At 36.0% G+C, this 15,261-nt stretch overlaps 1 protein-coding gene across 1 annotated transcript in view; it reads left to right on the forward strand.

Annotated features, from left to right (window-relative positions):
* RNF17 (ring finger protein 17) overlaps positions 1-15,261 on the forward strand; it is a 50,132-nt gene that overhangs the window by 18,903 nt on the left and 15,968 nt on the right. Inside the window, exons 14-25 of the mRNA XM_009585913.1 lie at positions 191-380; positions 830-995; positions 2,338-2,528; positions 3,600-3,739; positions 4,185-4,334; positions 4,858-4,973; positions 7,311-7,431; positions 8,184-8,301; positions 11,562-11,783; positions 12,731-12,881; positions 14,014-14,132; positions 15,045-15,135. Of these exons, the coding sequence (XP_009584208.1) occupies positions 191-380; positions 830-995; positions 2,338-2,528; positions 3,600-3,739; positions 4,185-4,334; positions 4,858-4,973; positions 7,311-7,431; positions 8,184-8,301; positions 11,562-11,783; positions 12,731-12,881; positions 14,014-14,132; positions 15,045-15,135 (1,775 nt within the window). The remainder of the gene's footprint in view (positions 1-190; positions 381-829; positions 996-2,337; positions 2,529-3,599; positions 3,740-4,184; positions 4,335-4,857; positions 4,974-7,310; positions 7,432-8,183; positions 8,302-11,561; positions 11,784-12,730; positions 12,882-14,013; positions 14,133-15,044; positions 15,136-15,261) is intronic.

Genomic DNA, 15,261 nt, shown 5'->3' on the forward strand with positions numbered 1-15,261 from the left:
AAACTTCTGGTGGCTATCGAGACAAGGTTTTTAGTGTCTTTGTGTCTTTATTTTAGCAGTAGCACTCTTACTACCTGTGTGGAAGATAGGCAACAATGGAACATTATGCAGAACTGTAATAATAGTTCTGGTGTGAAATATCTACAAATACTGAATTTAGTCTTTCGTTTTTTTATTTGCTTCCATATAGGTGCTAGAACTTTTATTAAGAGTAAGGAAATGGAAATGTGGTGCCGTGGAACTATCACTGAACTGATTCCCCTAAAAAGTAAAAATGAGAGGAAGCCTTGTGGTCCAATAAGATACAAAGTTTGTGATATTGCACTGCTGGAAGTATTCCTGATTGATTTTGGGAGCTCTGTAGTTCTAATTTTCTCAGGGTATGTTTACAGAGGGAGGTTTTTGCCTGCAATTGTCATTGACTGTTGTTACTCAAGAGGATCTCTACGAAGAAACAAGTCCTCCATCAGCTTCACACAAGCAGATAACCAGATATCCAAATGACACTAGGGGTCTGTATGTAGGTATTTCCCACAGGAAAAGTGGCAGTGTATGTAAGTACACAAGTGTACAAGCCTTCACATGTTAAAATGTTTAACTTAGACTTGCATTGCAAAAGCGGAACACGAGTCCTCAATGTTCAAAAAAAAAAAAAAGAAATGCATTTCATTGAGACTTTCTAGTTTTGTTTCAATGACTTGACATTATGGCAATTATTGCAATAATAAACTTTATTTTAAGTCTGGGGTTTGGTTTTGGGAGATTTTTGGTGTAGGGTTTTTTTGCTTTTCTTTTAAGCTAGTACTGCTTTTATTCCCATTGACAATAGATACGCTCCCGCTGAAAGGCCTGAACCTGCTACTCTGCGAACTGTTGAAACAGATGACATTTGTTTGTTTCTAAGGAAGCCTGATCAGCGTATTGAGGCAGAACTTGCAGCTGTTCCTCCTTTAGCAGTACGGTGTTCGCTGAAGGATGTTGTTCCCAAAAATGCAGTAAGTAAAAGCTGTTTGTACTATTTCAGGAGATGTTTTTTCTTCCTAAGATTTATATTGAAGAACTTAAATACATAACTTAACAATGATCTCATTCCAGTATAAACAGAAGGAAACTTGAGAGGAGTGTAAGGTATATTTTATTTAAAAAAAAAAAGTTAAATCATCTCTTGTAAAAAGATAGGTTGCATTGCTTTCACTGGAAAGGAAAAGAGCTTATAGCAACCTGTCTTAAAAAGCCTCTGGGTTTACAAATACATATTTCAGGCTTAAATCTCACTGCTCTTACTCTAGACATGTTCTTTTGTCAAATTTAAAAACAAATTACAGAACTAATTTTCTTATTTCATGGCTGTCTGATAACTTTATGCAAGTAGTAACTTTCAAAAATCATCCAAACAGAAGAAATGTCTTCAGAATTCTTAAGAGAATCTTTTCGGGGATTGTCCTTTGTTACTTAAATTTTTTTGCCACATATTGAAAAGTGTTATTTGTTCTCTTTCAGTGTAACAACAAATAAAGTACTGTCAGCCTTTATTCCCTTAGAAAAAGGACATATATTGCACCATTATTTTCTTCAATATTCACTTATTTATTAGGCTTGCTTTATTTTTGCCACATTCACATGGGAATGAACTATGTCCAATGCAGCTGTGCATTTCTGACAGTATAACTGCTGGTTGGTTTTGTTTTTTTTTTACCAGACTGATGTTCTCACATTTTACAGTGTGGGTAAAATGCCTTCCTTGTATGTGCTTTCATTTTTTTCACACCTAAAAAGCATAGATTTGCAGTATAAAATGAGAAATGCATTAACTTGATCCAAGAGAAATAAATTCAGACAGGCTTTTTCAAGGTAGATAAAATGTCAAGAAGGATGTTGTGGAGAGGCGGAATGTGTGATTTGACTATGTAAAACTATGTTTTATATTTGCATAAAGACAAAAAGATTAGAATAAACTTTCAAACATTGGGAGAGCAGAAATGTAATTCATGAGATGAAACAGCGTACGACAATCATAGTTTATCTATCAGAACAATTAGAGAGGATGAAATCTTGAATCTTTAGAAGAAATGTGGTGGAAACTGCAGCCCTTTGATCTGATTCAGTTTTATACAGTTAAAACCACTTACAAATCCATCATAGAAGAATACTGTTTAGTGCTGTCCTGGGTATGGACTAGACAGTGTAATAGTGTGTTCAGTATTTCATCTGTTCAGATGTGTCTGTGCTCCCTTCCTTGCTTCTATTTTATTTTATTTTACTTTTAATTACTATTTGTATTTTTTGTTTTAACATGCTCTGACATCTTCACTAACTTTTTCTTTCTTCCTAACACAGAGTGAAGGTTGGAGGGAGGAAGCAAAGACGAAATTTTTAGAAATGGTAAATAATAAAGTTGTTTTAATGACCATATTTAGAGAAGAGGATGGTGTTCTCATTGTGGATTTGAAAAAACCCCCATTTAATAAAATAAGCAATAACATGCCAGTGTCTCTCAAGGATGCATTGGTTTTTTTAGACTTGGCAAGGTATGTGTTTTCCTTTAGTTTATGCTCCTAGGCCATAAATGATAACGGCATAATACTTATAAAGTGAAGTTTACCAAGCAAGTTGTTTTTGCAGTGTTTGGTATATTAATGTGTGATGTATTAATCTTCAACAAATCTGTTTAGGAAATTTGTTGATTTCCTTTTTTCACCTTCACTAATAAGCACTGTGGCATACTCATTGTCACTAGTCAGCGCTTTATTTGGATAATGAACTTTATTTTAGAAAATGACAAAAGTTAAATTTCTGTACAAGTTTGAACAACAAGGGGGTGAAAGGAGAAGCTCTTAGTGTCTACCACGGACAGAAAAACATACAGAAATCAACCTTGTATCTGTTTGATTTCGCTGGTAGGCAGTGACGGGCTAGTCAGCACATCTGAACCAGCCACGTGACGTGGTGCATATAGCACAACGAATAGGAGAAACAACAATGGGGCATAAGGGAGAGCTTGGTGTTGGCATTAGGACAAAGGAGAGCTGCTTTGGAGGGACCAGTGGAAGAAACAGGAGATAGAGAACAACATGAGCGTTTTAGTGTATGGCATGCAAATCTGTAGGAAATTATGGTTCATTTTGCTGCACGTACAGAAAGGTCTTTTTTTATATTTGAGCATAACTAGTTATGGTGATGAGAACAGTGGGAAATAATTTTTTACTGCCTCTGTGTTCCTCAGGTAATTGCTTTTTTCTCATAAGTGTGGAAACAGAAATCTAAAAGAAAATGGTTTTGTCAATGTAGTGGATTCTAGCCTATTACTTTTTTTATTAACAATTTAAATGTACACTACTGCATCCCAAATAACAAAATCTTACTAGGAGCCAGCTGCCATGTATCATTCTTCGTACATTATATTTGTGATGGGAGAAGCATTAGAAAGAATTGGCTGCACCAACTGCAAGAAGGAAAGTTCAAGCTATTCATAAAAATACGACTCAAGTTATTTTTATAAGATTGCGTTTTGTATGGGAACTTGACATTTTAATATAAAAGCGTTCCTTCTCAGTTAATTTTGACAGAATTTATTCAAAATTTCATTTTGTTTACCTTAGGTTTAGATCACAACTTCCCAGTCAGTTAGAAAATAATAACATCTTGCAGTATAGTCCACCTAAGATTCCACAAGAAAGAGAAGTCTCTGTTGTAGTTTGCCACATTAATAGTCCAAGTGATTTCTATCTCCAGTTGGTAAGTTTTGAAATAAGGTCTATTTAAATAAAATGCTGAACAAACATTTTAATGTTGAGCTACTTGTGGTCCACATTAACTAAGCTACAATTTCCATTAACTTCTGTCACTTGTTACCAGTTTTAGGATTCCTAGATTAATCCTAGATTAATTCCAGGAATTCTTAGAATTCCAAAAAGTTAACTTTTTTTGTCAGTTTTTTTACATGGTTAATTCCTATGTGGGTATGTAGTGGTTTACTGTATAGAGTGGTGATTGGGCAATATTCAACAATTGTTAGGCCCTTTAATTCACTTTACGTATTCATAGCCACCGTTTAATATGGGGGGGAAGACTAGGAAGTACACTACTAAAAAAAATGGCCCTTAAAAGAGCAAAAATACCATTTTAAAAAAAAAAATGAGAACATCTGATGTGTATGTATGTTTTGTTTTTCTTATTTTAGAGAGATAGCCTGGATTCTTTAGCTCTTCCAAAGAAAATTCAGGAGGTATATAAACATGAATATGGGAAAAACTTGGAAATTGTCTGCCCAGTTGAAGGCCAAGCCTGTATTGCAAAACAGAAAGATGGGAATTGGTACAGAGCACAGATTATAGGTGAAGTATTGATTCTTTCACTCTAATGCTAGGTTGCAAAATCAGACGTCGTACTAGGTCGGAATCACATACTGGATATGAATAGTAACAATGGCATATGTTTTTACTAAAAATAATGGCATTATTTTTACTAGGCATTCTTATACTAACAGGTAGGTTCATAACGTCAGTAGCACTAGTACATGTTATATTCTTTTGCTATTAGTGAAGTGTTTTATACATTTTTTTTTTTAAATAAAGAGAAGCGGTATACTTCATTTTCTATATATTATTGAAATTCTATTATATAATTATTTTAAATAATGTTTCAAAACGACCAAAATGCTAAGTCTGTCATTTCAGGAACCCAAAGGAGCTGCCTCTTTAAGAATATAGTTTTTGAATTGGGTTATAGAATATTTGAAAATGTGGTATTTTACGATTATAGGGTGTAAATGTGGATTTTGCTCTGAAATTCTGGTGCTTTAACCTGTATCAGATACTCATTTTTTGTTTTAATAACTTGGGTTGCTTTTTCTTGAAGGGCTGCCAAGTTGTCAAGAAGTTATGGTAAAATATGTTGACTTTGGCAACGTTGCTGTCTTAACTCTTAAAGACATACGCAGAGTGAAAAAGGAGTTTCTGAGCCTTCCAGAAAAGGTAAATTAGTGCTTGCCTAGATTTAAATACTCAAAATTAATAGAATCTCAATGGATGGAAGGGGAAAGAGAGCATTGTTAACATTCTGAAGTAAATAAAATGTTAAGCAAGTTCGTTTTCGCATGGGTTTATGACGTGAATAAACTTTACTTAATATGTTTTGGGTGCGCATTGAAAACGCTTTTTTTTTTTTGTATCATTCAGTTTTAAATGAAATCTAATGTTACCTTGCAGTGAGGAGGTGTATATACATTGTGTGTGTGTGTGTGTTTAATTCAAATACCTTCTTTTACTCCATAATAAGCCAAATTAATTTTTACATTCCTTCATTTTCAAATGATGATCTAATAATGGTCTTTTTTAAAAATTATATTTTTATGGTTTATGGCATTTAAAGTTTGGTATTTTCCTAACTTTAGGTATTGTAGGAGTTTCCCCCTTCTGACAAGGAGAAGAACTGAGTGGGAAAGGAAATGGCAAAGTATTTCTGTCAAATAAAAAATGCACATAAGTAGTAAATAATTCTTTTTCTTCAGCTATTCATTCAATAGTTCTGGTTGCCAACCGTAATTATGCTAAACTTTAAAACTTCGTATGTTGATAGGAGTTTTTTAACGAGTTGTAGGCACCAGAAATAGTGAGTGTTGTAACTAAGGTTGGCCAGCCATTTTACTGAAAATAGAATTTAATTGTTTATATTTTGAGCAGATGTTTCTGGGGAAAGTTTCAGCCAAAATAATTGAGCCTTTTTTGACAGCAAGGGAGAGGAAACATTCTGAAAATGGCAAAATGTTCTTGCAGTTGCAACGTCGTAGTGCTTCAGATCAGAACGGCTAATGAATAAGGGTGTTGGGATTTTTGATGTGTGTTGTCCCATTGTTCCAGTTGATTGCTTGTTATTGACCAAATATAAATCCTCAGAAAAATCCTTAAGAATTTGTCAGCTCTTGAGCACATACTACTAGGCCTCCTCACTTCAAACATAAAAGAGAAGGGGCTGAAGAGTTACGGATGTAATGGTCGAAAAAAACTTGAACCCATCAGTTATTCTCAAATTTCAGCATTGTTATGCCATATATAGGTTATGGTGAAACACTCTGGCAAGGTGTTTACACTTGAAGTTTTTGTAAGAAATAACTTCCTGTTGCTATTAGTTTTAATGCAAGTAATAGAAAGATCAGCAGGCTTGACTCTGCTTATATGTTGCTATGGTTTCAAATCTTTTCTATTTAAAAAAAAAAAAATTAAGGATTTCAAATTCTTTGAAACATGAATGAACACAAGGTTGCAAAATCAAGCATTCAGAAGGTAAGAGTGTTAGAGGTGAGGTTGCTTGTGCAGGTCTGTCCTGTTGCATGTAAGCATTGGTAAATCTTCACACATGATGACATACTGTATTGCCTCAAATGTAAGTTGGTTAAGAGATTTGAATTAGGCTGTTACAAGAGAAGTCGGACTTTTTTCAGCCCGTTAATACAGTTTGCAGGCATTTTAATGGACTTGAGTGGCACAGAAGTCTTGGACTGGAACGAGCAGTGCTTAATGTAGTGTTGGTTTTGTCATCCACAGCCCTTTCTCCTAATGGTTATTTAACCCGTCAGTCAGTCTTACTTTCGTATTCCTGACTGCATGTATCTTAAGAATATCTGCACAAAACATTCTTGTTTCTATTGTCTTTATCTCCTTTCTCTCTCTTTTCCCCCACCTGTGTTACTCTTCTTTCTTTTGGTGGAATAAACAAGAAGGAGGAAACAATAATATTCACAGTTAATTTAACATTGAGCCATAGTGTAGCCACCAAAGTTTGCAATAAAGATGCTAAACAAAAATTCTTTTAATCAAAGTACTTAATCTCATCTGATTTCCTGTGTGTCTCTTTTTTTATGTCTCCTAATTAATACCTTTCTGGCAGGAATTTTCTGACATAGGTACTCTGGTGTCTCTGTGTTTAGTCTTTCAGACTTCTACAATGATACCATGTTAGTCTTAGATGCTTTGAGTCTGGGTTATTACATCATGATAAGCAAAACAGGATGAAGGCTTTCTTTATCACCTCTCTGCAGTAATCTTTCCTGATCTCTGCAGCCAATTCTATGCCTAACCATAAAGGGAGGCGAGAAGAAATAAGCTCTTTCTATTTCAGCAAGAATGTATCTGAATTTGAGGTTCATGCTTAGCTGCCGGTGGGGAGAGGGGATCATCTTAAATCAAATCAAATAATGGCAATGTAGAACCAGAAGCCAAGCTGTCTTGTCTCCTGCATGAGGGCTGTGATTTGGCTGTAATGAGATGGTCTTGGTATGTGATGGTAGATACATAATTTGTGTTATTCTTTAGGCAATCAGGTGCAGACTGGCTTGCATTGAGCCTTATAAAGGGGCAAATGAGTGGAACAGAGAAGCCAAGAAAAGATTTGAAGAAATGACTGAAGATAAATTTATGCTGTGTTCAGTTGTTGGTAAGTTATCAAGAGTGTATTAATTTATATTTAAATATTATTAAATTAATTCAAATGTAGAAACATGCACTTTCATATTTTAAATAGTATTTATTTGAAATACTTATGTTCATACTTGCGACAGGTAGCCTGGAGTGAGAGTATCTAAACATGAACTAATTGGAGGAGATGTAACAGATACAACTTCTGACAAAAGCTCTGTTTATGTCTTCTCTTATGGACCACGCCAGCATTACATGATATAAATATCCTGGTTTATTAAGATGGGTTTATTTCCAAGAGCACTAGCTATCCTTGACTCTTCCTGACTTTATTGGTAGCTGGGAGTGTGATGGCTGCTGCTCTAAAACATCACAAAAAAAAAAAAAAACAAACCAATTTCAGATAACACATCTATATGCCTTAGTAGGAATTTTTGCAATACCATTTATTGTTAATATGCAGCTAGCTATTTTTCAACACCTGTGGAATGGTGGTTTGCAACCCATCTAATAAATGAAATTACATGTAGCAGTTGGTTTCTTTGTACAAAAATAGTTTGTAATTGTTGTTGTATTTTAAGATAATTTTATAGATACGTGCAAAGCTAAGCCTCTACATATTGTTGATGTTCAGAATCAATTATTTTATAAATCAAATGTAATTTTACAGAATTCTGTCTCCTAGCACTATTTGCCATGTCTCCAAAACCATAAATAGTCTTTATACTGTCATTGATTGGCACTAATTATGTTTATATTATTTATTCACAGAAATTTTAGATAATAACATCTTATCTGTTGAACTCTTTGACTCCTCTGCTGTTCATGGAAGAAGCTTTAGTATTAACTGCCAGCTAGTTAAAGAAGACCTAGCATCCTACATACCTGGGTAAATACACTCTGCGTAACTTAAAGTATTTACAAATACTGCATTTGTGTAACAAAATTACTTGCTTTAGTATGTCACCTCCAGTGGCTGGAATTTACCACGTTTGTGATAAATTCATTACAAATCACATTCATCAACTGACGTAAGTTACAAAGTGTAACTCTGTAGTTTGGCATAGTTGAATTCTCAAACTAAATTTTGACTAACATAATTTATTGAAACTGATTCAAAAGTTGGAGGTGAAATGTTTGCATCATACTTGTAATGTGCTTAAGTGCCAAATCTTCCCAAACTGGTTATCATTAAGGTTCCCGTTTCCTTGTAGTAAGAAAAGAAATACCACTTTCATGTGTTTAACCTGCACCTCAGGTAAGTCATCTCTTTGGAAGGTCTGTTATTAGAAAACAAATACTCCCAATAACCAGCTATGACAGTGACAGACAGAAGAGTTGGAAAGCCTGCTGGGGGAGATGAGGCTGATAAGGAGATAACACTGCTGCATTTAATTTGTTGCCTTTTTAAAAAGATAATCCATGGGCTGTACTCACGGAATCAATAATTATTCTTTCATTAATAATTTTTGAATACTGATGAAAATAAAAAGGTGGTTAAATAGAAAGTTTTGATTCAAAAGGGAATTCCTGAATTTGTTTTTTTCAGGAGGAAGCAAATAAGTGGATTTTCATCTCTTAGCTCAGAAATACAACTAAACCCCAGTAACACTTTTCTTGTACTAGTCACAATTTTTAATAAGATTTTTGTAAAGTTAAGCAGCTTTATTTAAACCTGAACAGCTGAATTGTTTTGTCACTGTCAGTAGGGTATTTTGTTGTGTTGCAGCTATATTTAGATGCCTGCTTGCGGCCTGCAAACAAGTGGCTATGTTACTTTAATATAAGTTGCTGTTTAGCACTGATAACTTTACTAATGTGGATTTTTTGGTCGCTCACTCACTCCCCATTCTTTGGTTGGGGAAGAAAACAGAAGAAACAGGAGCAAGAAAACTAAAATAAAGACAGGGAAATCGCTTACCAAGTATTTGTTGCAGGCAAAACAGACTTAATTTAACTAAATTAATTACTAATTAGCATAAATATTTAATTACTGATTCAGGCATTGGGACAAAGACAAACATTTATAGCACCTATCTTACCCCTTCCTCAGGCTCAACTTCACTCCAAGCACCTCTCCTCCCCCTTCTGCATTCCAGTTACACTCAGTCCCTTTCAGTGCAGCGGGTTGTGGTCAGGATGCAGCAGTTTTCTCCCCGCTGCTCCTCCTTCTTGCTCTTTTCTTCCTGTGCTCCAGCGTGGGCCCTGCACGGGCCTCAGTCCCTTCAGGAGTGTGCCTCTACCCCCACAAAATACCTTATACTCTTCTGACCTTGGTGTTCCCGGTGTTATTTCTCTTCTTTTCCCTCCTCTCTCTCCCTGGGGTTTTCTGCCCTTCATTAAATTAGAGGTGCCACCAGCTTCACTGAAGGGCTCAGCCATGTCCTGTGGAGGGTCTGTTGCAGAGACGGCTGAAACAGGCTGTGTCTGCCATGGGGCAGCACCTGGCCTCTTCTCTCAGAGGTCACCCCTGCAGCCCCTCTCCCCAGCTACCACCTTGCTATTTACACCCAGTGCACTACGTCTTTTAGTTGAATGATGTTTCCATTGGGGGGGGATGGGGACAAGAGGGTGGTTTTGTGGAGGCTTTGGGGCTTTTGGGCTTGCTTTGTTTTCCAGTGCGCAAAGGTCTCTAGCCTTCCAGAGCTCATTCGTCACACTTTTCTCACTGAATTTCCCATTTGTGAAGATGGATGTCTGCAAAAAGGCAAGAGACTGGTGAATAATTTAAACCTGCTTTAGGTCATTTAGAATCACATTTCGGTTATGATTATTCTTCCATGTTTAATGCTGTTGAGGGATACCCAGGCCAGCTCTAAACCAATGTAAGACGATATAAGCAGGAGAGCACAGCACTCCATTGAAGCTGACTTGCTGACAAGCAAACATCAGTAACCTTACTCTTGCATTGGGTTAGGAGGTAGTCCATACAGAATTCCAGGAAGAAACCTTGGAGTCTGAAGTTCATTCCAAATTGATTGTTTTTTCTGATGGATCTGCAATGATAATGCTATACTGGAGTTACTAGGGAGGGGGTTGTAATACATGTAACACTTGGAGAACTCTCCGTGGCAGATTGCCTCTGTCCATTTCATAGTTCAACCTAGTTGTACGCAAGGTAAGGATATTTATGAGCCATTTTATGAGTTCATTTCTTTCCTGGTTCTACAAGTTAGCTGTTTCACCCAGCAGTTTCCAAATACCTGCATCGGGAAGGTTTGCATAAATAATTGTGTAGCACTATGTAGTAGATGATTCAATACTTTACGGAATTTTCTTTCTGACAGAGCAGTTTGTCTCCTTCCCGTGAAGGAAAAGACAGGTTTCTGGAAAAAAAGAGTTTCTTCCTGGAGGCCCAGAAATGGGCAGTAGTTAAACTCATGTTTTCTGTCTCCTTTAGTCAGTGGTGTTTACAAGAAGCCAGTTCTTTTGCATTAACAGGGTTTTTTTCAAGCTGCAATCTCTTACGTCTCTAGTTGGCACAATTCACACAGACTTGTACTAAGCTGCTCTGTGACTCAAAATACATACCAGCCAACTCTTGCTTGCTGTTGAGCTTTATTCTGTCCAGTTCACACAATTTAAACAAGTTTCTGTCAAGGTATTATTCTGACCGTACTTCATTCTGTACTCTACTTAGTAAAGTCTTAGCACTAGTTGTGTTGTATTTGTATCCTCAGGGAATACTAGAAAGGTAAATGTTTCACTAATGTTAATATTCTCTACTTCTGAAAGGAATATTTACACATCTTAGAAGTTGAATGTTGCAGCTTTCACTCAGAGGCAACATTGATTTCCAGAAGCATGATACTAATCATTTGATGTCTTTTAAGCCAGACACAAACATTAATATTTAGCAGCCTATTTGTGTCAGGCTTGCTTTTCTGCTGGCAGCCTATATTGCGTAGTGCTTTCATCTGTCAGTAGAATGTGCAAGGATACCTTTCAGAAGTAGCATTTCAAAATGTTTTTGTCTTTTGTTGGGATTTTTTTTCTGCTTTTCTAAGTTATTCATTATTCTTCACTCTTCTTCATGTTGAATGATTCCTGTCATGTTGAACTGTGATTATTGAGCTCTTTTTTTCTTTTAAACACTTTGTTTAAAATGTGCTTAAACTTTTCATTCTAATTACTTTATGCTCTTTACAGGTACACTGAAAGTATTGCTGTATGGACCAATGAAATATGGGATGTTCCTCTAGAAGAAATTCCTGAAACCTTGGAAACTTCAAATCCTATTGACATGGAATCCGTGGATGAAGGAGATTTCAAATCACTTCTTAAGAAAGAGCTACAAGTGAGAGTTAGTCACGTTGTGTCTCCTAGTAAAATCTTTATACAGTGGCTGTCATCAGAAAGTATACTGAAAAGGTACTAAAATTCAAAGAACTTTTCTCGAGTTAAGGCATTCTTAGTACAAACTGGTGAAGTATAGTTGTAGAACAAACTGATTAGGGTTGCATTTGGCACTGGGTACTCTAGAATGCTGTTGGCTTATCTTGCTTTGCTGAGGAAAGTATAGGAACAGAAGACAGATTGGCACTATGTTGTGCTTTATTAAATATTTGTGATTCTAAATTAAGTATATGATCTAACTCCTACTTCAAATCAGTTTTAATGTAGTAAGTATTGGGGCCTGATAAATGCAACACTGTCTACAAAGATCAAATCTTTCTGCTCTTTCTTTTCTCCTCCCCATTCCTTCATTAGAAATCTCGTTAAATAATAGCGGTATCCTAAGTCATAGAACTGCAATCAAGTTATTTCTTCCAACATGATTCTAATATGCTGTTAGGAAAGTTTGAAGGCAATTTCTAGACATAGTGTATCAAACTTCCTTTCGTAGGTATTTAGGTAATAGTGTGTACTGTTTGAAGACAGTTAAATGGAAATATCATTGCTTAGTGCGAGTTGCTTATTTTCTGCCTCTTATTTCTCCCTTCTTTCATCTTTTTACCTTCTTGCATGTAGCTACCTAGAGTCCCATTGAATTAGTCGTGACACTAAATGACTACCACACTCTCAAGTTGTTGAGAGAAAATAGTGCATCTTTTAAATAGTGCTATACAGAAGGGTCAGGATCACTCAGATTAATTCCGTTATTTAAGAAAACGTGATAGTTTTACAGAATTTTAATCAGATTGCATGTGTTTTGAAGCTCCATTTCATGTATTTCTAACATGTCATGAAGAAAAACTACAATATCGTGTGTTTGTTAAACAGTTACTAAAAATACTGTTAAGCAGTAATGGACTAAATAAACCCTTTATTCACTGGATAAAATTTTACCACTAGAAAAGTGTTTTTCTGAATGTTAGTTTACAGGAGAAGATGGCTACCATCTACAAAGAATCCCAGCCACAGTCTGTGAAGTGGGAAAGTAGTATGCACTGTGCTGTTTACGTACATGATTTGAAACAGTGGCAAAGAGGTCAAATAAACAGGATTGTCTCTGAAACAACTGCAGAGGTAAACCTGTTATCATAAAAGGGTTCATACTTTTAGTTTCAAAGTTTGATTAAAATAATGTCAAATCTTTGCTTCTTATTTCTGTGTTAATATTTTCTCATACAGCCTTTTGCTTTTGTCAAGAGTTTAAGTTAACGTTGTACATTGCTGCAAATAAGATTACTGTCTCACCAAAGCTCAGATGCCTTTAGCAGGGAACCTGCTAGTTGCGGAAGGCTCCTGAGGTTGACTTTGTGTATGTTTATGCTATAGTTGACAACATAGCACAGATTCCAAGCTATAGCCTAACAGTTTAGCTTAGATTCCAGAAGCTGTGTGAACCTGAGGCTCACATTAATCCAAACGTAATAATCCTTGCTAAAGATGGAGCCAGTTGAATTGAGTGCAGCACCACAGGACACATGTAGTCAATGCTGTTGCTTGAACCCGAAACTGATGGTGATGCACTGTGCCATGTAGGTGTAACATTTTCCACAGTAACTTCTCACACAGTGCTGCTTTAAACATGGATTTTGTTGCACTCATTTGAAAAGAGTAAGGAGCATCAGAAGAGGCATTTCGTGAATACATAACTACTTACCTCAAAAGTAAGAGTGGCTTTTTAATCATACAGATAATCCAGGATTGGATTACCATTGGTTCTCTCCACCATCATCAGATTATGCCCATGGGTCTTGTTAGTAGGAAGCAGAAGTGGGACTTTTATACTTCTGGTTTGCTTTACCTGCTTTCTAAGGCTAAACACCCTCAAACAACTATTTAACCACATCAGAATAAAACGCAAGGGGTGGAGGGGAGGTATTTCAGCATTTCTAGGTTTACAAATTTAAATGCACCAACATAACTGAAGCAGGGAAAAAGAAATTTTCTTGTTCAAGTAACAGCCTCTGTAAAGTTGTTTAACCCCCTTTGAGCACATTTGTGTGTTTTGTCCTCTTGGTATGGTGTGGTAGTCATTTGTGTTGTGTGATGGAGTGCTTCAGTGCAAAGGCCATTCATTGAATCCTGGTAATGTTTGTTTGAATTTTGTTTACCTATTCAGGCATGCTTTGAATTACCATTCGTTACAGATAACACTAAGGCAGGGGTGGGGGTGGGGGTTCTGTTTCATTGTGTTTCTTGTCTGTAACAGGTAATACTTTATGATTCTGGAGCTGAAAAAACAGTCGATATCAGCTGTCTAAGAAAACTTGAGGAAGATATGACGATAATTAGGACGTTAGCAATAGAATGTTCCTTGGCAGATATAAGGTAGCCTTTCTCTTATACTGAGTAGCAGTATTAGAAACCTAATAATGACATAACTTAATATTTTCCTGTGTTAGCACTGATTATCTAAGATTTGGATGCGGTTTGCTTTTTGAATAAAGAAGAAACGGGATGGCGGCTGTGATTTGTTCTATAAAGGGTTTTTTTTCTGAAGGGTTATGCTACATACCAGTAAAGCAGAAACCATGCTATAGAAAGAAAGAGTATTTATAGGATGAATTATAAAATAATGGACAGATGATAGAGGTTTTTCTTATTTCTTATTTTGCTTTTTTCCTTGGCTCAGAATTTGAGATTAATTAGATCTCATGAAAATGCACAAGAGGTCTGTCTTTTCTAGACTGCAGAAAAGAGAACGAACCAGGGTGTTCTCCTGTGCATTTGTTTGTGTGCTGTCTATACCGTGAAGAAAAATAATCATGTTTGTAATATCCATTCCCTGAATGAATATGAAAAGCCCAATTTGCAGATGAAGTATGGATTTTCCTTTGTTCTGTTAAGACAGGTGTCATACTTCTGGAACTCATGATCCTCCTCATACTGAAGTTTTGAGGTTGTATTTTTTAATTCTTCCTGTCATATAGATCCAGAGATGAATAACCATTTATTTTTATTCTTGACTGTAATGGAGATTGTCTTTTTTCCCTGACAATACAGGCAGTTTCAAAAAAATCAAAACTCAGTAAAGGGAACATCCCTGGAAGTATTTAAAAGACGTGTAGATGAGGTGCTTAGGGACATGGTTTAGTGGGCACGGTGGCGTTGGGTTAACGGTTGAACTTGATGATCTTAGAGGTCTTTTCCAACCTTAATGGTTCTATGGTTCTATGGAAGCCAACTTCTCTTGTATTAAAGGAGATTATAATTTGTTCTATATAATTTGTTCTATGTTAGACCAACAGGTGGAAGCACGCAGTGGACAGCAACAGTGTGTGAATGTTTATCCTATTACCTAACCGGGGCACAAGTGAAAATAATCATACAGGTTTGTAATCAAAACCAGCGGTATTTGTAAAATTTCTGCCAGGTTGTTTATTAATTTAATTTTTTTCTGAATATTTTCACTCTTCAAAAAAGTCCTGAGTGGAACTGCTTAGATTGCTGTTTGCTG

The sequence above is a fragment of the Fulmarus glacialis genome, unplaced genomic scaffold (assembly GCF_000690835.1).
Source record: "Fulmarus glacialis isolate BGI_N327 unplaced genomic scaffold, ASM69083v1 scaffold7449, whole genome shotgun sequence".
Lineage (NCBI taxonomy): Eukaryota > Metazoa > Chordata > Aves > Procellariiformes > Procellariidae > Fulmarus > Fulmarus glacialis.